Genomic DNA, 23,300 nt, shown 5'->3' on the forward strand with positions numbered 1-23,300 from the left:
GAAGGTGGTCTTGCGGTAGCTAGATATTTTACTTTATAACATGTTAAATATGGATATTTTTCTTTCACAAACGCATAGATTTGCTTCAGAAGGCCTTGATTATCCCTCCGGAGTGGGCATAATAGATGGATATACTTTTTTGGGCTTCAAATTTTGGGCTGCCATTATAAAACTTGGATTAGCCAGGACATTTTTCAATATAACTCCGATTGTATTCGTCTGAAAGAAGAATGTTATATTCACCTAGGATGGCTTGAGGGTAAGTAAATCATGGGGTAATTTTCAGTTTGGGATGAACTATCCCTTTAATACTATCCAATAGCTTGCACAGACCTGATGACATCAGCTGAAAGGAAAGTAATTTCAGAGATGTTTTGTATAACATGCACTGAGAAATCACACACACACACACACACAAAATAATTCAAAGTCTTTCTACTTCAAAATTTTACGTTTAATTCAATGTGTTAATTTTTTTTATTCGTGAAATGTACTGTGAAAATGGTTTCAAAGTAAACTCTACGCTAATTTTTTCAGCGCTATAGACCTTATGTAGCCCCACCTCTTTTCTGTTTTCTGGTTTGTATTTCCACAGCATGAAGGTAAGATCTTACGGATTTATTTATGAATTGATTGTTTTAAAATCTTACCGGTCAAATGAGATTTATGACATCTGCTGCAAACATTACAAAGCTCATGATAACTTTCGTTACCTCTACAATAAGTAAATCCACTTATCCAGCTAATTACCCTTCAACAGCAATGCCATAGAAATATACAGAGCTACCGCAAAAACAGTTCAAACACAAATTTCTAAAGATGGCTGTGCACTTGTTTCTTTGGCACATAAGGTCTATAATTAAAACGTGTATTGAGAAAGTAAATAAGTAAAATTTTTATCGTTTCTGACCAAAGAACATGTAATAGGTAGAGAATAAATGTTAATTTTATTAGAACTATCAAGTAAAACAAATAAAAGAACACAGCACCTATGAGTGTCTACACATTATTAAACATTAAAAACATCCAGTACAGTACCAGGATTATGCTGGTCTCCCTTGTCAAGTATCATTTTAGCAAGCTTTTCAGTTTTTGAAACTTAAAACAGATCATTACCAACTCAGGTGAATTCCATCCATTAGCAAAAAATGAAGTTAGAAATGACTTGAAACTGAGATGCTAGAAACAAATAAAGGTGGCTCAGTGTCATACACAGATCGGTAGTGCATTTATGACATTTGAAGGTGCCAAACGCATCTGAACACTGGTTTGACTAGTTTTCAGTAGCATATTTGAATATTAAAATGTCTTGAAACATAAAACCGTGTCTTTTTTCAAGTATTGGTCCACAATGTGTTCTCCCACATTCACACTTGTCTTGTAGCTGTTGTTTGTCTTTACACAGACCCAAACTCGGACATCCAGGACTCATGCTTCTCCAGGTCTGCGGCCGAGACAGATTTTGAGATCTTTTTGAGTGCAAGCTCAAAGTCCTCCATGGTGACTGGCATCTGCAGCTCATCTTTAGAAAGAGCACGGATCTCCTCCGGACTCAGACCCTGGATCCTCCTTCGCATCGCCATCATTGATGCATCTCTGAGAGCACAAACACAAGTTTATTAGTCAGATTAACATGTTTAGAACATACACAGCATCATTTAAAAAGGACATATTATGCTTTTTTACATTTTCAACTTTCTTTAGTGTAATGTTGATGTTTAAGCATGAAAAAGGTCTGTAAAGTTACAAAGCACAAATTCCACTCCAAAGAGAGTTTTTCTGTACATCAGTGCTGCTCACTCTTTCTGAACTCCCTGAAATGCCCCGATTGTAGTCTCGAGTTTTGTTCCGGGAACGTAGACGTCACAACATTCCTCATTTAAATAATTCCCACCCAAGACATATGTGAAAAAAGAGGCATGGCCTGGTCGATTTTGTAGTGTGTCGACACTCGCGGTTATGGTAAGGGGAGTGACATTTCCAAAACACACTCAAAACAGTTGACCAATCACAACACACTGGTCCAGCCAACAAATCAGAGGACATTGCGCTTTTCAGAATCAGGGGCTTCACAGAGACAGAAACTAAACTTTTTTTTAAACTAACATTTCCCAAAAGCATCATTAAACAACTATGGTCACAAATTACCAACATAGTTCAACAATTCTGTGTAGTGTTTCCCGAACCCATAGTTCTAGTGAACATTCGAACATTCAAACAGCATCGCACATTTACGTGGTTGGAACTACAGCTCTCGACCTATGGTTCGAAGCATAGTTTCTTGTTAGCTGTGTTGGGTAAGTTACTCTAAAAAGTAATTAATTACATCTTCAACAGGGTACTTAAATTACTGTACTAATTACTCTCTTTAAAAAGTATACATTACATGTTACTAATTACTTTCTAAATCCCAGATCAACCCCAATCAGTTGAATACAAGGATAGACATGAAACTGCTCTTTTAATAATTTAAAATAAATAATAACAACTGCACATGACGTGAACTTGTGCATTATATTGTTAATTCAATTTGAATATGCACTATATTTGCAAAAGTTTTGGGACGCCTATCTGTACATGCACATGAACTTTAATGACATCCCATTCTTAATCCGTAGGGTTTAATATAGAGTTGGCCCACCCTTTGCAGCTAAAACAGCTTCAACTCTTCTGAGAAGGCTTTCCACAAGGTTTAGGAGTGTGTTTATGGGCATTTTTGACCATTCTTCTAGAAAGAGCATTTGTGAGGTCAGGCACTGATGTTGGATGAAAAGACCTGGCTCGCAGTCTCCGCTCTAATTCATTCCAAAGGTGTTCTATCGGGTTGAGGTCAGGACTCAGGCCAGTCAATTTCCTCCACACCAAACTCACTCATCCATGTCTTTATGGACCTTGCTTTGTGCACTGGTGGGCAGTCATGTTGGAACAGGAAGGGGCTATCCCCAAACTGTTCCCACAAAGTTGGGAGCATGAAATTGTCCAAAATGTCTTGGTATGCTGAAGCATTAAGAGTTCCTTTCACTGGAAATAAGGGGCCAAGCCCAAGCCCTGACAAATATCCCCACACCATAATCCCCTCTCCACCAAACTTTACACTTGACACAATGCAGTCAGGCAAGTACTGTTCTCCTGGCAACCACCAAACCCAGACTCGTCCATTGGATTCCCAGACAGAGAAGCGTGATTCGTCACTCCAGAGAACATGTCTCCACTGCTCTAGAGTTCAGTGGTGGCGTGCTTTACACCACAGCATCTGACGCTTTGCATTGCACTTTGTGATGTAAGGCTTGGATGCAGCTGCCTCGGCCATGGAAACCCATTCCATTAAGCTCTCTATGCAATGTTCTTGAGTGAATCTGAAGGCCACACGAAGTTTGGAGGTCTGTAGCTATTGACTATTGCACTGTGCGACTCCGTGAGCTCTGTGATTTTACGTGGCCTACCACTTCGTGGATGAGTTGCTGTTGGTCCCAATTGCTTCCACTTTGTTATAATACCACTAACAGTTGACCGTGGAATATTTAGTAGTGAGGAAATTTCACAAATGGACTTATTGCACAGGTGGCAACCTATAACGGTACCACGCTTGAATTTCACTGAGCTCCTTAGAGCGACCCATTCTTTCACAAGTGTTTGTAGAAGCAGTCTGCATGCCTAGGTGCTTTATTTTATACACCTGTGGCCATGGAAGTGATTGGAACACCTGAATTCAATGATTTGGACGGGTGTCCCAATACTTTTGGCAATATAGTGTATATACACATTTCAGTCACAAGGGAACCCCGGCGTATGACGTATGAGGGAACCCATGATTAATCAAACATCAATTAAAGCAAAATGACATGGAATGAAAACAGTGAAGTAGTCATTAGGTGCCATGTTCACATCACAGCATTACTCCTCCACCTGTGCATGACGTGATTTTAAACAGTCCTATATTATGAACCAATGTGATTCAAACGACAGAGGTGTGACTGTGTTACTACAATTTTGGGAAGCATTGGTGACTACTTGGTTAGTTTCTCCAACGATGCATCATACTATAGTAGTGAATCAGCAAGTTACATTCCTGCAATAATGTAAATATGTGAAAAATGTTTTTTGAACATTCAAGCATGAAAACCTATTCTACTTGTCCCTTAAAACAAAATAAAGAATATGTAAAAAATATGGCCCCTTTAAAGTGAACAATATTAGAACAATATTTTCTCCCACCCCTTAATACGCAAATACAAAACATATAAACCAGAAACTGAATTGATTAAATCATTTTCAGTGCTTTATGAGATTTGTCCCTCTTAAAACACACTTTGTCCTTTTAGTTGAAGCAGCTAGAGCTGCTTGGTTTGGTTCAATATACTTCTTCTATTCATGAATTTTCTGCAATGCTGAAGGGACAATTAATGGAAAATAAAACGAGCCCCAGGCAGCCACTGTTAAGCTTGAGTCTGTTCTTTTTGGCAGTGATTTTGTCGATTTGCACTGCATTACATTTTTAGCAAGGGCAGAACAATGACTCGATGCTTGAAAGCGGTCACATCACATTCAGTTAGAACAAGGTGTTATCCGTAATCCTGAAAACATACTGTACCTGCAGACATTGGTGATGTCAGCTCCTGAATAACCCTCAATTTTCTCAGCAATGAGGGTGAGATCCACGTCAGATTCCACTTCAACTTCCCTTAGGTTGATCCTTAACAGTTCTGCCCGTCCTTTAGCTGTGGAATTCAAATAACGGTTTGATGAAAGCCTTGTTTTTATAAAACAAATGACTATGCTTTGTTTACTTTTATTACGTTTTATTTATTTATTTTAAAGAAAAACATAGACATCTATGTGATCATAACAATATTATCATTTTGACTACCACATTTCCTGGAATACAAGTCATGTTTTTACTCATCTGAAACATGCTGCAACTTATATTCCAAAGCGACTTGTATAATACAATTGACGTAAAGTAAAACAAAGCCAATACATTTGGATTCCTGCTGAATGACAGTGGTATGTGAGCCCAAGTTTATTTGTATAGCAGCAGTGCTGGTACTTTCAGTTTGGCTTTAATAAATGTTGTTTATAATGAATTCCACTATAAGGTATGTTTGTTTCATACTTATATTTCTCATTCCTGTTCTGTGAATACCATTCAATTTAAAGGATTTGTTGTGGAGTGAGGAGAACTAAAATACATATTTATAATGTTTGTAAACGTTTTGTTTTATTTACTGGTATTTTACATTATTTCTGAATAATAATAAAATGTAACTTATATGACCAATGTATTGTTTCTCTCTCTCAACTATGCAACACTGATCCGGTGCAAAATTATAGTCAGGTGCGACTTATGGAAAATTTGGTAAATATATTTTACATTTTTTTTAAATAAAAAACTTATTTTAAATCAGCAATGAAAATTCTAATTATTCATATTTCAAAATATGTGCTTAAGTGTCATGAAAAATGCCAGTTTCTCAATGGTCTTAAAAATAAGCTTAATTTTATTTATACAATTTCTAACTTTGTCCTTTTGGTTTCGGGGAGAAATATGACCTTTTTGACATATTTATTGTCTCACAACATATTTGAAATTCTAAAGTGCAGGCCCTTCAACGATAACAAAAGAGTTGCATCAGACAATTAAAGCTCATGAGTAATGACTAACTAACTAAACTACACAGCATGAATGGATAGAAATTAGTCAGGCTGGTTCATTTATGAGTGGGTGAGATGCATGGAAAAATCAGAGGAGCCGTGACTGCCTGGAGAATGTTGTCCTGTTGATGGGCGTTTGTGTGTGAGGGTGTTAGATTACCAGTGGGCAGTGGAATGTAGATCCTCTTCTCCAGGCGTCTTCTTAAAGCCTCATCAATGTCCCAGGGGAAGTTAGTGGCAGCCAGCACCATTACCATTTTAGAGGGATCGTCACTCTCTTGAGCACCTCCTCCTACACCTGATGCCATTACACAAGTGGGCGTTAAAATAAGGCTGCATTCATTGAACTATCATAACAGGGTAATTTACTACACAAAACTCACCATCCATCTGCACGAGTAATTCTGACTTCACTCTGCGACTGGCCTCATGTTCATCTGATGTCCCCCGCCTCCCGCAAATAGAGTCGATCTCATCAATAAAAATTGTTGTGGGAGCATAAAAACGAGCCTGTTAAAAAAATAAATAAGACTACAACATGACCAACATTTTTAATTTATCAGATCTTGTATTATCGTGCTCTCATAAATTTAATTACTTAATATCAGGATGTTTTGTTGTAAAGTATAGGTCACAAACAGAATCAGGATTTTTTTTTTTTTTTTTACAGAGCAATATTTGATCCCTGAAACTGATTTTAACTTTAGTAAAGGCATATTTTTTTCTCTAACTAACTGACAAAATCAACATTGCTAATTAAAATACAAATTTTTACTTAGTATACTGTGTTGCCGTCTGGCTTTGTCTGTTGCTCCAGCAGATTTTATATTTTGGCACAGCCTAATTATTGCTGTTGTCATGGTCACGCACAAGACGCATTTATTTTCATTTTTATTTATTTTTTTATTACCTTGTAATGTCACTCTTCACAAAACGAGAAGAAAAAAAAGATCAGCCTGAACGGACTTTTTACTATCTACTTTCCTATAAAAACACACTATGTTTGCCATTAATGTGAAATCAACATTGCCTATCAGAGGTATTTTATTACCTTTTATGAAGGTATATTCTTTTCTCTAACTAAATACCTATCTTGCTAACTAACTAACCGATTAACTACACAGCTTTCTTCCTAAAAAACAGCATATTACCAATTTAAGTCAAATCATGACTGATTTCAGGACTGGTTGGTGCCCATGTTAGAATACAGGTCTCTACTGTCTAACCATTTATATGTTGTATGTAATCGCTGTTTGAGTTTTTGATGTTGTTGGAAGAATATTCTTTAAATTCTGTGTTTAGCTGATTTTAGTGATTTAGTGCCCCACCCCCACCCACCGCCCACCCCATACCCCCATACACAATCCAATACCAAAAGAAAATTAACACTATCACAGTGTCTACATTGCATTCTTGGAGATCACTCACCATTTCAAATAGGAGCCGCACCAGTTTCTCAGACTCTCCCCTGTACTTTGAGGTCAGCGTGGAGGACGACACATTGAAAAATGTTGTGCCACATTCGGTCGCAACTGCTTTAGCCAGCATGGTCTTCCCTGTACCTGGAGGCCCCACCATCAGCACACCCTGACAGTTTAAGAACAACATGTATTGGTCATTGGTATCATCTTCACATGGGCACGTATTTAAAAAAAAAACAAAGATGCATTTGATGGTTTGTGGAAAAAAACAGTAGACCAGATGGCATGTGAAAAACAAACTGAGGTAGAAATATATCAGCCCTACTCTATCTGTGACGACTGATACCTTACTAATGAGAGCTTGTGTTGAATTCTGTCTAACATAATAAACTAGTATAACTGCGCCCCCTGGTGGACTAAAAAACTATGATCACAAGAAATGGACATAAATGTTGGCAAAAACATAATATGACAGACTCTCCATCCATATGTGTGTATGCTCAGATGTCAAACTAAGGGTGTCAGGTGTCATCTAACATATTAACCTTCCATGGGCGGCGGATCCCCTTGAAGAAGTCTGGCATCCACATAGGCAGGACCACTGCCTCTCTCAGCAGCTTTTTGGCATCTTCCAGATCTGCTATGTCATCCCTACAGGAACAGTAACACATGACAGCTTGCCTGAATCACCGTCCAGCACTGAATCACTAACTGCCACTGTGACTGACAGCTGTCGCTGACTCGACACACAACAACTACACTCTGGAGAAGTACAAAAACTAAACTTACTGCATCGCTATTTATAAAGCTAGTGCCTAGGCCCAGAAGGAACTTGGACTTTTTCTCCACATTTTCTTTTTTTTTTTTTACTTGTCTTTTTATTTTGTTTTATCATGTTGTGCAGTCATACAGTATGTCACAAATGAATTTTTTGATGGTACAATAGGGTGTCACGGGTAAGTTTACAAACATAATAGCAGTCCATAGATGTCTTTCATCCTAACCAAAATACATGAGGGGTAAGATCTTTATCTCCGCAATACCACATATCTACCACATTTGGTAAGTAATAAAAAAATGTCACATTGCAAGGGACCAGTGCATTGAAATATATAAATGAATAAAACGGTAGTAAAGGTGAGGAAAATCTATGATCCTTCAGAAAAAAAAAAAGAAAAAAAAGAGAAAATCTGCATATCGTTCATATCAAATGAAAATGTGAGGCAATAGATGACCATTTATTTAGGAATACATCTGCTTTCAGTTGTAATAATGCTGTTATATACTACATGTAATAAACATATTGGATTCTTTCCCTCCATTGTGCAATCTTTGGGGGCTGTGGCCTCAACCAGGAGGCGTAATTACCTTATTCGCTATTAAAAGAAGGACTCTCAGCAAACATGTTTGGCTGTTCTCTTCAAGATCAGCTGGCAAAACCCCTAACACAAAGTGTGATGGTTCAAAGGGTAGATCTATACAGAGACATTCTTTTATTTCCTTTTGTAAATTTTTCCAGTATTCTAATATCTTTGGCCAGTCCCAAAATATGTGTGTGGTCCCCTTTTTCCACATTTTCTGGGCTGATTTTGAAAGAAAATGTGCAGAATGGACTGGAATCTGATAAAAATGTGTTAAAGCGAATTGAAAGTATAAACTCTTTTTGGATGCTAGGGAATAATAGCCTAGAAATCTAGACACACCCTAGCGGCAGAACATTTATTTTGCCGCAAGTGTAGTCTAGCAACTCTCAGTAGACCTGAGACCTGGAAAAACCAAACTCGTGGCAGGCCAATCACAGCGTGTGTAGAGTCGGTGGGCGGGCTTAACATAATAACGGCACGTCACGGGAGTTGCGGAGGTTCTGCGTGCTACTCGTAAACAAAGAAGCTGACGAACAGCGATCTTTTGAATCGGCTTTGGCCGTGACTCTGGAAGACTTGGAGTTAAGCTTTCCTTTGAGAAAAGAACGGCACTGAAGTCATTCTTAAGAAAAGAATATATGTTCAAAGTTTTTCCTACCGGATACGGTGAAAGTCTATCAACTAACGTTAGCTCGGCTTCACCTTCTTCTTTGCTCTGGTTGGTTGTGGCACTCATGGCGCTATCCAATTGCGTGCAGAGGGAATTTGAAAGACAACCGTTTATCCCGCCCCTCGGATTGAGCCCTGTCAATGGTGAGTTTCCAGACCCAACATCTTGATGTGGGTCTGGTTTGTCAGGCTAAGGGAATAATCCAACTAGCCTAAATATAAAGGGTTAGTTCACCCCTCCCACCCAAAAGAAAAAAAAATGTGTCATGTCGTTCATCTTCAAAAACTAAAAATGAAGATATTTTTAATGAAATCTGTGAAATCCCTCCATTGACAGTCCATGCAACTACAACTTTGTTGCTTCAAAATGTTCATAAGGAGATTGTAAAACTAATCAATATGAATCAAACGGTGATCATGATCCCTTCATATAATGAACAGATTAGATTTAGGCTTTTATTCGTTCAGCAAACATAAAAAGAAGCTCAACCATACTTGCTTGAAATGTGAGAACAAACCTCATTGGTTCTTGCAGAAGCTCAAACGTGCTGCAAGCTTCCGTTTACCATATCTATGCGTTGAAAAATGCTTAAATGTGAATAAAAGCCTAAATTAAATCTGTTCATCATATAAAGCGATCGTGTCTCTTCAGAAATTGACTAAACTGTTCATTTAATATGGATTAGTTTTACAATCTCTTTATGAACTTTTTGAAGCATCAAAGTGGTAGTTGTGCAAACTGTCAATGGAGGGACAGAAATCAGATTTCATTAAAATATATTTGTTTGTGTTTTGAGGGTGAATGAAAGTCTTATTGGTTTGGAAAGACATGAGGCTGAGTAAATGACAGAATTTTCATTTTTGGGTGAACTATCATTTTAAATGAATGAACATGCAAGAGCAAGATACTTTTTATTAATGACAGGCGTTCCAATTCTGTTAATGCCATAAAGTGCATTGAATTTGACAAACACATTTTGTACTTTAGTATGTATTTGTCAAGTCATGTCAACTTTATTTATATAGCGCTTTTAACAATACAGATTGTTTCAAAGCAGCTTCACAGTGTTAAACAGGAAAATAATGCAACAGAATTTTATTCAGCCGTATAGCCGTTCTGGAGAAAACGGTGATGTCATCAGCTCATTTCAATTATCATACAGTGACAATGTGGGCATTAGAACAGTAATTAGATCAGTAATTTAGTTTATATGGTTAATTTAGTTTAATAATTAGATTTATTTGGATATTTAGTTGAAAAATTTAGTGTCCCCAACTGAGCAAGCCAAGCCAGAGTTTTTACAGTTATGGGTAGGCCTGTCCCTATTATTGATTAACTGTCTGATTGTGGTTATTTGATCTAATCGCAATTATTTGAGAGAACGGTGATAATTGTGCAGTTTAAATAGGCCTGACACGATAACTACTTTTTGTTTCGCGATATATCGTCCCAGAAATAATTGCGATAAACGATATTATTGTCATTTTAAGACTATTTTTATGCCACTGAATATATAATCCTAATATAACAGCATAATACAAGTAGACCTACACACTTTCAAATGACAAACTTTTAATTCTTTAGATCATGGAAATTAAGGGTAAAAAATATATTATCCTAAATAAAAAATAAAAAAATTGAATAAATAGTAAATAAAAATGTTCTCTTGTGAAATGGCTTTAACACTCGTCATTCTGCGTTGACATTTATATGTGCACCGGAACAGGGGATTGCGGCTTTGAAATCGAGTCCATTTGGGCTTATTCTTCCAAAATGTCAGTAGTTGTCAGGAAAACACTATAATGCCTCAAATGGCGCCTTTTTTCACCTGTCGATAACCGCTCTGTGTATGAAGGAACTGCCCGAGAACCACTTTCGCCTCAGTCACGGAAAATATACAAGATGACAGCACAATCGAGTAAAATGTTGGTGACATTCATTATCATGTAAACATAATGGGCGATATATTGCATCACAAAAAATTATTGAGGTCATGTACATATATTGTACGATATAGCGATATATTGATTATTGCAACAGGCCTAAGTTAAAATTTCAATCACATTTTGCAATTCAAATAGGGGAATTTAAAGAAAGGTAAAAAAAACAAACAAACAAAAAAAACATCAAGTGTGCACTGTTGTGTCTCAATTTTCCTGCGTGGTAGGGAGAAGCAAGGAAGTCAGATTTCAGCACCACATTGACCCGTTATTTAAAGGGAAAATTCTGTTATTTACTCACTCTGGTGTTGTTTTATAGAGCCCCTAAAGGGACATGGTGATGAAAAACTATGAGATGGGAGGAAAATTTATATTTCAATGCTTTTACATTTGCTCACACTTTCAGAGCCCCCCACACATGACATGCAGACACAAATATTTATATTGAGGCCACCAATAAGAATTTGTTCCCACAATTTAAGTATTCCTGAGTTTTACTTGTTTTAATAAATCTTGGCCATGTTTTAATAATTTGTTCCCTTGTTTTAGTTAAATCAAAACAAAGGAAGAAATTAGTATAATGTGGCCACAATTTAGTGAAACGAGGAAATTAATTCTTAATTCGCGGCTACGGTTTAAATAAAAACAAGGGAATGAATTAATAAAATGAGGCAATTAACTCTTAATACATGACCACAATAATACAGTACCGGTTAAAAGTTTGGAAACACCATTTTTACTGTTTTTGATAGAAGACTTGTGCTCATCAATGCTGTTCTTTTAAACTTTTTACTCAATGAATCCTGAAAAAACGTATCACAGGTTATACAAAAATATTAAGCAGTACAACAGTTTCCAACATTGATAATAAATCATCATATTAGAATGATTTATTTTGTTTGTTTGTTTATTTATTTATATTCTGAAGAATCATGTGACATTGAAGACTGAAGTAATGGCTGATGAAAATTCAGCTTTGCATCACAGAAAACAAATTATATTTTAAAGTATATTAAAATAGAAAACAGTTATTTTAAATTGTAATAATATTTCACAATATTATTATTTTTTCTGTATTTTTGATCAAATAAATACAGGCTTGATGAGCGTAAGAGCCTCTTTCAAAAACAATAAAAATAGTAATGTTTCCAAACTTTTGACCAGCACTGTATATACACACATTTTTCCCGCATGTGCGGGGCTCAGTACTAGCTCACAAACCTTTTGTGTTCTCTCACAATATGTATTTATTATTATATATCATTGAGATTTTCTGGGCTCCAGTGTGAGATTAATGACTAAGACTTAAATAGAATTTTTTTTTTTTTTTATGATAGCAAATCATCTATAAAAGTTGGATAAAAAACATTTAAATAAATCACAAGTACTTGAAAAGTAAAACTAGTAGTAAAATGGCACAATACCAGTGGATATTGAGATTCCGGGACACAATATCTCTCTCCAGTGCATCCACCAGATCGCTGTCATAGCCTGTGCCATCAAACTTCCTCTGTTCCACATCAGCAGCACCCTCCTGGGAATTCTTCTTACTCTGAAAACACAGACAGATGGGACAGATGATAACAGGTGCCTGCAAAACTTAAATGGTCTAAGCTGTAGTTAAATCAACCATAATTTCATCTTGTATATTCAGCCTAACACTGGGTCTACACCGGACACGAGCCGCGTAATGCACCATTATAATAAGTGATGCTGCCTACACTGGATGCTCGTTCTATTTATGATGTACTCCAAGTACTCGTGATACTTCTCATAGGAAGGACAAATGGATTTGCAACGGTCACGTCCAGTGTAGACAGCTTCTAGCAGTTGCGGTGCGTTGCGACGCGTCAGTGATCGTGTCCAGTGTAGACACAGTGTGCAGTGTAATAGTTTGGGTAACTTACTTTATCATCCTTAGCTTTATTTCCACGGCCATCACGAGTGTTCGGTCTATCTGATTTGACATTTGGCTGACCCCTCCCCACAGGTCCGCGATGCTGCATCCCAGGTGACTCTTTCCTCTGAGGCTTTGATACAGTGACCGGTTTCTTCACCTGGGCAAGTCCCCTATGACCAGACAGCTATCATCAGGCATCAGGTCGATGTGACCACATATGCAAACACATACACTAAATTTGTGTTAGTCCATTTTTATTATAGTTTTTGGTGCTTAATTTCTATCATATCAATCTGTTGAACTGATTTAGCGAATATAACTAACGTGTATAAATTACACTAACATTCAAAAGTTTGGGGTCAGTAACATTTTTTTAAATTAATACTTTTATTCAGCAACAATGCATTAAATTGGACAAAAAGAATCTTGAAAAAAATCCTGGTTTCCAAGTTTTCAGCAAACCATGTGTAACCATGTGCCCCCACCAGATGTTTTTGAGAACTTGCAAATGCCTTAGTGCAAAAAGAAAAATCCTCAACCACAACAAATGACATATCACATGTGTCATTGTTTATTTAGCAAAAATAAATCCAAAATGGAAAATCCATGGGTGACAAACTAAGTATACCCTATGATTCAATTGCTTGTAGAGCCACTTTTAGCAGCAATAAGTTGAAGGAATCGTTTTCTGTATGACAGTATCAGTCTGTCGCATTGTTCTGGAGGAACTTTGGCATGTTATAAACTTTACAACGTTGCTCCAGTTCATTGAGGTTTGCGGGCATTTGTTTATGCACAGCTCTCTTAAGGTCCCGTCACAGCATTTCAGGTGAGTTGAGGTCTGGACTTCGACTGGGCCAGTGCAACACCTTGATTATTTTCTTTTTCAGCCATTCTTGTGTAGATTTGTTGGTGTGCTTGGGACACTTTTCCTGTTAAATAACCCAATTCACCCTTCGCAGTTTGAGTTTGATTGACAGGCGATCTGACCGATCACATCGCCAAATCTGCCGTTTTGTCCGACAAGGCGGTCAGGAGAGTTAGTAGATTAACATCGGTGGACTTGAACTTGAAAAACGGTGTGTACTGACTTCTTTCCGCGGTTGAAACCGTGCTCATTCATATTAATTTGATGCTTATCAATGAACTAGAAGGAAGAGATGACTGGTTCACGAGCAGCTTTAACTGAGGCGCTACAGCGATCACGACACAATAAAGAGCCACACAACGGTATTTGTTGTTTACATTTCTTTAAAAAAATTACAACATTTTAAAGTTGAGACTTTGTTTTATATCAAAAGTAACTTGCTCTGTCCTGTCTGTCGGCGACTCGGCGTGTTGTCAATGTCCTCTTTGCTCTGTGATGTATTTTCTCTATGTGTGAGAACGTGTGTGTCGTGTGAGAGCGCCATGCCTTGTCGGACATAGCAACAGTAACTAAAGGGGGCGGGTCTTCGCAAACTCGGACAGATGGCCTCATATTTGACTCTAGAATACTTTGGTATACAGAGTAGTTTGTGGTTGACTCAATGACTGCAAGGTGCCCAGGTCCTGTGGCTGCAAAACAAGTCAAAATTCATCAACCCTCCGTCAGAGTGATAGGCAGTTGTGCTGAAATGCTGTGTTTAGTTTTTGCCTAACGTGGTGCTGTGCATTATGGCCAAACATCTCCACTTTGGTCCCGTCTGTCCTAAGGACATTTTTCCAGAAGTCTTGAGGTTTGTTCAGATGCAACTTTGCAAATCTAAGCCGAGCTGCTTTGTTCTTTTTAGAGAAGAGGCTTTCTCCGGCCAACCCTTCCAAACATGCCATACTTGTCCCGTCTTTTTTTTAATTGTATAGCCATTAGCCATGGACTTTGAGGCCTGTAGAGTCTAAGGTGTAGTTCTTGGGTGTTTTGCGATTTCTCTGAGCATTGCATCACTGACCTTGGGGTAAATTTGCTGGGATGTCCACTCCTGGGAATACTGGCAACTGTCTTGAATGTTTTCCACTTGTAAATAATCTTCCTCACTGTAGAATTATGGACTTCAAATTATTTGTAAATGGCCATATAACCCTTCTCAGGTTAATGGTAGCAACATTGCTTCTCTTTCCTCCTGTTAACACATTGTGTTCAACCAGCAAACTGCCAAAACTTCTGCTTTTATAAATGTGATCACACTTGCTGATGATCAAGTAATCAAAGACCTTAATCCTTTCTTTTTCACATGACTGTGTATATGTGTACACACCAATCGGGCATAAAATTATGACCACCTTCCTATTGTGTTGGTCCCCCTTTTGCTGCCAAAAAAGCCCTGATCCATCGAGGCATTGATTCCACTAGACCCCTGAAGGTGTGCTGTGGTATCTGGCACCAAGATGTTAGCAGCAGATCCTTCAAGTCCTGTAAGTTGCGAGGTGGGGCCTCCATAGATCAGACTTGTTTGTTCAGCACATCCCGCAGATGCTCGATTGATCCTTAAACCATTCCTGAACCATTTTTGCTTTGTGGCAGGGCGCATTATCCTGCTGAAAGAGGCCACAGCCACCAGGGAATACTGTTTCCATGAAAGATTGTACATGCTCTGCAACAATGCTTAGGTTGGTGGTACGTCCCTATGTAACATCCACATGGACGGCAGGACCCAAGGTCTCCCAGCAGAACATTGCCCAAAGCATCACACTGCCTCCGCCGGCTTGCCTTCTTCCCATAGTGCATCCTGATGCCATGTGTTCTCCAGGTAAGCGGCACACACGTACCCGGCCATCCACGTGATGTAAAAGAAAACGTGATTCATCAGACCAGGCCACCTTCTTCCATTGCTCCGTGTTCCAGTTCTGATGCTCATGTGCCCACTGTTGGCACTTTTGTCAGTGGACAGGGGTCAGCATGGGCACCCTGACTGGTCTGCGGCTATGCAGCCCCATACACAACAAACTGCGATGCACTGTGTATTCTGACACCTTTCAATCAGAAACAGCATTAAAAGGTTACTTCAGCGATTTAGCATTAAGCTTTGTATCAGTAGAAACCGGTAGTATATTCAAATTATGGTACTTTCCCCCTCATATCCACCTGAGACGAGAGAATTATGCATTTTATTTCTGGCCAAAAAATCCTCCAATGACGCAAATATCGACATTTTGCGTCATTGGAGGATTTTTTGGCCAGAGGCTAAAGACTACAGCCAGTAGAAGGAGCTAGTTCCGCATGTTATCAACCCGCCCATAGGGGTGAGATCTCACTCACAGAATGTAAATGCGCACGGCCACTCGGATCGGGCATTAATAACGGGCGGTGCAGAGCAAAGTGACTGTTTCAACTTTTCAATGAATTCCTATGAAAGTTAAGCTTCCATATGCGATCTGAAAATGCGCCAGACTGGACACTCGCTGAGAATGACTGCCGCGCTTACCTCAGCTCTGCTCAGCTCTTCGCTCTTGTGATGAATGAAATCTGACTCCTGCGTCTGTGCTGTGACTTTCGTTCGGCTCACTCACACGTTATTGAAAAGACACGTTCAGTTTTTAATTGTAGTGTTTATTCTCTAACTGAACGAAAGGATTGTATTATTATGAAGAACAAAACGACAGTGGGGGCGGTGTAGGGAGTGGCCTCGTAGGGCAGCGATACAAGTGCATTCTGGGAGTTGTTGTCTTTCATCCACATGAGACAAAAATACATTTTTTGTCTTCTCTCAGTCTAGAAGGCACCAAATTCAAAAATAATTTCACATTTCTAATACATAAATGACCCAGTTTAAATACACATTCATCCTCCCAGCGCTGAAGTACCCCTTTAAGTTCTTGAGCAGTTTGAGCTACAGAAATTCGTCAGTTTGATCGAACCACACGGGCCAGCCTTCGCTCCCCATGTGCATCAAGCAGCCTTGGCCACCCATGACCCTGTTGCTGGTTCACCACTGTTCCTTCCTTAGACCACTTTTGATAGATACTGACCACTGCGAGAACACCCCACAAGAGCTGCAGTTTTGGAGATGCTCTGACCCAGTCGTTTTGCCAGTCGTCACAATTTGGCCCTTGTCAAACTGGCTCAAATCCTTGCCCATTTTTCCTGCTTCTAACACGTTGACTTTGAGGAAAAAAAATTCACTTGCTGCCTAATATATCCCACCCACTAACAGGTGTCGTGATGAAGAGATAATTCGCACACACACATATACATATATATATTTATATAAATGTGTGAATGTGCTTTCACTGAGCTATTCATTTTTTGCTGCATGACAAAACAGAGCATGAGTGAATATGGCAGTGACAGCATGAAGATAGGAGACTCTGCAGCTGCCAGAACTCCTCAGGGGTTTATGTAATCAGCTGCCTATTTTACCTATGCTCCGCTGGGGTTGGGGGAGGCCAGACATCAGGGTCCCTTGGGCTCTCTTCAGGCAGAGGATTGGGGAAATCAACTGGTTTGTCCACCTTGAAACTCTCCAGGGTGTTTACGATGCTTTTCACCTGCTCATATTCCTCTGCCAGTTCCTGCCGAACCTGGGCTCAGAGAGGGGTGGGGGGTCACGTTGGATTGAGTCCAAGCAAATATAAATGGTCATGAACACATATCATATTAAATCAGGGCCTTACCTGTTGCCATTTGACTTTCTGGGCAGGATCTCTTAGGGACAGACAGTGCTTATGGATCTGTTGTATAACACCTTGGTAGTACACCATGGACGAGTCATAGTTCCCCAGTAGTGCATATTCTCTTCCTTTCTTAGCATTGTCGCAAATCTCAGTCAGATTCATGATGAGAAAGAGATCAAACTGAGTTCACAGCATCATCAGAGAAGCTGGTCTGAGTGCAGTTGATGGAAGGCCATGATAATTTCTAAACATGTCAAAAAACAGAGAGACTGATAAGATGATGAAGAGCCAAATCAAACATTCATAATGATAGTAACAGAAGAGGGGTGAACTCAGGTCCAACACATCACTTTCTGGCAAATCATCTAGAGCAGCATTAAAATGTCTCTGCACATTTCCAGACTCGCTGGGTAAAGTCTCTTCTAATACTTAGTTTGTTAAAAATATTTAACAAAATACAACCAAAAAGCTATTTAAAGAACTATTCAGAAGTCAACCTGTGTGTCAAAACCAATTTATTTGAGTAAAATGCTCCAGGGAATCTGTAAAGCAGAACTTCCGATAGAATGAGCTGGATTTGTGGGTGATAGAATAATTAGTGTTTATAACATTAAAAAACAAGCTCATTCAATTAATTGTTACTATTCAGCATGAACCTCTTTTAGGTAGAGCGTGTGTGAACATTTCTATGCAGAATTACTTTGTGAAAAACTATTTTTTTTACTGATAATATTTAATAAAATGCAAGTGGCAAGTGTGTGTATAGGTACATTTATGGAATCAGCATCCATACAATATAAATATAAGTACTGACTGACTAAGCTGATAGTAGAAAATAAAATGGGCCAACAACTAAACAGTCTTTTTCTTAAAATTACTAAGTTATTTAAAAAGAAAAGAAAAAAAAAACATTTTGATATTTAAGATATTAATAATGATGCCTTACTTTTACATGTCCAATAGTTTCTTAATAATATACGATAATGTTATATATTGAGGTTGCAATGTTAGTCCAGTCATATGTTTTACCCATCCGGCCTCTGTAAAATGTTTTTTCTTACACTCTGTAGAAAACTCGGACCAATCAAATCAGATGTAATTATATTTAATGATTATATCAAATATCAATTAATATTATTGCATTTGTTTAAATAACTAAAACAACCCAATCTTATCTGGTCCATTTTACCTGACATCACCGTATGTTAGGATTCACTGATAACCATCACAGGATTTCTCTACGGGTTTGAATGCAAAGCTGCAGTTACTACTACAACTACAGTACTAAACTTTGTTTTTTTCATCTTTGCCCTGACCACACAGTGACTGTCAAAAATAAGACAATTTCGTTCGTCGGACACATGACGTGAAGCACATAATAAATAAATACCGTTCAGGACATCTCAAATTGGTTGAATAATATACATTTCTTTTCTTTTCTTTTTTATTTACCTGACAGTCGAACATGAATGATTCCATTCAATCATTGTTTCTATAAAATCAAATTGATCAAGTCGTGCTTGTATGTAAAAACAGTACAAACGTCATCGCTCGTACATTTTCCTTTGCAAGGGACATGTAGTTTTTTCCGTTTGCCTTAAAGTCCAGACAAATAGTGAAAACCGCAATAAGGAACTACATTACCCATAAGGCAACAGTTCGAGATGCTTAAGATTTAGGCCAGCGGTAACAAAAAGGATTTGCAAGGAAACAAAATACGAAGTCCATTTGTTAGTTTATGAATCCTTCTGAGAGCATGCGATATGACATATATGTTCTACGTTTAATTCTACGTTTGCATGGAAATGAGTAAATGGCTTACCTTTATTCGAGGCACTTTTAGAGTCGACCAGTCCACAGACCGTTGCCCACTGATGTTGCCATGGCCGCGGAAAGACGCTGACTGATGAGTGCATGTGTTGTGGGTGGGGCCTGGACAAATACAACTCAAACCGCTTGTTCGTACGTGGATTCAACCAGTAATCTGGAATTACTGTTGACGATTTGACATGGTCCAGGATTGTCATCTCGGAGTTGCTGTCATAGCAACAGGTCCGTAACTCAAACCTGCTGGGGAGCAGGTTTACTTCATGTAAACAGGATAAGATTGCATCTTTTTAAGCGGAGGTGATATTTAAAGTATGTCCCAGCTACTGCTAGGCTACTTGCTTACAAGAGTGCCCTATTGAACCAGGGACAATAATCATTTAAAATAATAATAATAATTAAAACATTTATTTGTAAACGATATTTTTATGTTGTGTAGTCTCATAATATAATCATAATATACACAGACTGTTTTACTTACTGATTTATTTGTGACTGTGAAAGAATACATATTACATTATAGTTTTATTGGAGGCTTACACACATGACAGTTCATTTGAATGGTGACCGCTATTAGGGGAGTGGCTTGATGCAGCGCAGGAAATGAAGTAAGAAAAAAAAAAGAAAAAAAGATGAATGCTGTCACAAAACAAATCTGCTTCACTGGTAAATGAATTGCTAATTACAACATTGAAATAACATTTACATTTAATCAATTAGCATGCACTTTTATCCAAAGTGACTTACAAATGAGGAGATCAATAGAAGCAATCAAACCAACAATATGGCAACAATACGCAAGTGCTGTGACCAGTCCCAGTTAATCTATATATATATATATATATATATATATATATATATATATATATATATATATATATATATATATATATATATATATATATATATATATATATATATATATATATAATAGTAAGTGTTAGTATTAATGGGTCAAGTGTTGCCGAAAAAGATGCGTCTTCAGCATTTTCTTACAAATGGCTGAGATGGGCAGGTCATTCCACCAGCATGGAACAGTCAGGGTAAAGGTCTGTAAAAGTGATTTTGGGATGGCACCGAAAGGCGCTGTTCACTTGCCGAACACAAGCTTCTGGATGGCACATACTGTAGGTCTGAACTAATGAGTTTAGGGGTGCAGAGCCAGTGGTTGTTCTGTAGGGAAACAATTTGATGTACACGGCAATTGGCAACCAGTGTAATTTTGTGTGATGAGGTGTGATGTGCGCTCTCTTCGGCTCCTTAAAAACCAATCTTGCTGCAGTATTCTGGATCAGTTGCAGATGTTTGACAGTGCATGCTGGAAGGCCTGCCAAGAGAACATTACAATAGTCCAGTCTGGATAGATCAAGAGCTTGGATAAGGAGTTTTGTAGCATGCTCAGATAGGAAGGGCCTGATACTCCTAATGTTGTATTGGGCAAATCTGCAGGACCGGGCAGTTGTAACAATGTGGTCTGTAAAGTTCAACTGATCATCAATCACAACTCCAAGGTTCCTGGCTGCCCAGGATGAAGTTATGGTTGACAAACCTAGCTGAATGGAGAAGTTGTGATGAAGTGTTGGGTTGGCAGAGACCACAAGCAGTTCTTTCTTTACAAGGTTTAGTTGAAGGTTGTGGTCCTTCATCCAGCAAGAAATGTCTGTCAGGCAGGCCTAGATGCGAGTAGCTACGTCTGAACATCTGGTTGGAATGAGAGGTAGAGTTGTGTGTCCTCAACATAGCAGTGATAGGAAAATCCATGTTTATGAATGACAGATCCAAGTGATGACATGTAGATGGAAGAGAAGTGGTCCAAGCACTGAGCCCTGAGGCACCCCAGTAGCTAGATTTTGCGACATAGACACCTCACCCCTCCACGACACCCTGAAGGGCCTACCTGAGAGGTAAGACTTAAACCTTTGGAGTGCGATTCTTGAGATGCCCTTCGTCTTTAGGATTGACACGAGAATCTGGTGGTTAACTGTGTCAAAAGCAGCAGACAGATCCAGCAAGATGAGAACTGAGGATATGGAAGCTGCTCTTGCCAGTCTCAGAGCTTCAATAACCAAGAGCAGGGCAGTCTCAGTTGACTGGGCGCTTTTTTGAAACCTGGCTGTCCAGGAAGTTGTTCTACGTAAGAGAGACTTGGTTGAAAATGACTCGTTCGAGTGTTTTAGCAATGAATGGAAGAAGTAATACCAGTCTGTAATATTCTAGATGTGCTGGATTTAGAGTGGGTTTCTTAAACAGTGGGGTTATCCGAGCCTGCTTAAAATGCTGTGGGAAAGGAATCAGTGTGAAGAGAGGTGTTGATGATATGAGTGAGTGTAAGTCCAGGTGTCCAGGCATCCAGGTGAAACACAGGGCCCACAATGGATCTAAAGTATCCAAATGTGTTGCCCATTTTCAATAGGAAAGTGCCCAAGCAAGATTTCCCGGCAACATTGCTGAAAACAGTTACCCTGTGTATCATCACCTTAAAGAGATAGGTCACCCAAAAATGACCCTCACCCTCAAGCCATCCTAGGTGTATATGACATTCTTCTTTCAGACGAATGCTATTGGAGTTATATATAAAAAAATGTCCTGGCTAATCGAAGCATTATAATGGCAGTGAATGGCAGCCCAAAATTTGAAGACCAAAAAAAGTGCATCCATCCATTATAAAAGTTATTACTTTTATGTCGTTTTGGCTGTTTCCTTATAATGGTCCAAAAATTTTAATATGTCATTACGCCCTCCAGAAAGACACTCAGCCGGGGGTTGCTAGCGTAAATCACAAACCAATCCAGATATTTTAATAAAATCCGCTAATTTGTTTGAAGAACCAAATTAGCCAGATATCAGTTATCACAGTTAGTTCTGGCATCTGTCAAATCTTCTCAGAAAGTATGAAGAATGGACCCCGGGGCTAGTTATCACACGGATTATAAAGTAACGGTTACAATATTAAATTTCAATTTACCTGTATTTTTTTCTTGGGTAATTAATGTTAACGATGTTATTGTTTTTGTAGCCAAGATACGAGGGGGGAAATCATGATAAATATCCACTGGAGTAAAGTGTGACAACTAGCCCCAGTCTCTTTTAATATACCATTTAATAATAGACATGAATAATGAGAGGTTATTGAAAAATGTTCTTCTGCTGTTTAGTGGTATGTACCAATAAATATAAACTTTTTTGACATGTAATTTGAAATTAACAAACCTTGTGCCTCAGAATACAATACAAAACTAAATAAAATCCATCCCGTCCATAATGGCAGAGGGACTGCTATAAATATATACTGCATATTGAAACGCATATTGCATATTGACGCTCAAAAATAAGGGACTGAAAATCATGGCGTGAATGTAGAGCTGCTGATCTCTATAATAATCTGATTGAAGTGTCATGCCCTGTATAAACATATGACAGTACCACAAAATAATCATACGATGGCGCTGTATAGCATAATATGCAGTTTAACCAGATGAACAGCAGGCGGCTCGGATTAATCGAGATTTTCATCTGGTGATACATTCATGTGTTCTTTTTAAGCCTCTATGTTTGTCACAAAAAAAACATGAAGGCCTCAAAACGGATTCCCTGGTTGGTGTACTGTAACCATACATTCAAATCTCCTGCCCAACTAAAAACATAAACCAATCAATATCATAAAATGAAGAAATCAATATAGACATATACAGATAATTGAGTTTGGAATCAGTTTTGAGCAATACAAATTATCTAACATTGTATTTAGCATGATGCTCTTCTGTTAATGCATTTACTTAAATAAACTAATGTAATTTTTGACATAAACAAGACCCATAAAATTTAAGATTAAATCCACTTACATTTTGATACAATGAGCTCCAAATGCCTTTACATATTTAAATCACAATTAGATGGTAATCCGATTCTATGAAGAAAAGAGGAAAAAAATCTTTA

General features: G+C 38.3%; 1 protein-coding gene across 2 annotated transcripts; it reads right to left on the reverse strand.

Annotated features, from left to right (window-relative positions):
• Positions 1–435: 435 nt before the first annotated feature.
• katnal1 (katanin p60 subunit A-like 1) lies at positions 436–19,595 on the reverse strand. 2 transcript variants are annotated; one of them, XM_079804107.1, is made up of 11 exons: positions 19,360–19,595; positions 17,538–17,781; positions 17,284–17,444; positions 12,955–13,117; positions 12,472–12,599; positions 7,619–7,724; positions 7,081–7,239; positions 6,036–6,162; positions 5,813–5,950; positions 4,592–4,718; positions 436–1,596 (listed from the first exon to the last, which is right to left on the reverse strand). In XM_079804107.1, the coding sequence occupies exons 2-11, from the start codon at positions 17,697–17,699 to the stop codon at positions 1,398–1,400; spliced, it is 1,470 nt and encodes a 489-aa protein (XP_079660233.1). In that variant the 5' UTR covers positions 17,700–17,781; positions 19,360–19,595; the 3' UTR covers positions 436–1,397. The 2 variants fall into 2 exon arrangements, with proteins under 2 accessions (XP_079660233.1, XP_079660234.1); XM_079804108.1 differs by lacking the exon at positions 19,360–19,595 and adding an exon at positions 18,990–19,106.
• Between the last annotated feature and the right edge of the window lie 3,705 nt (positions 19,596–23,300).

The sequence above is a fragment of the Gobio gobio genome, assembly GCF_949357685.1.
Source record: "Gobio gobio genome assembly, chromosome: 22".
Taxonomy (NCBI): domain Eukaryota; kingdom Metazoa; phylum Chordata; class Actinopteri; order Cypriniformes; family Gobionidae; genus Gobio; species Gobio gobio.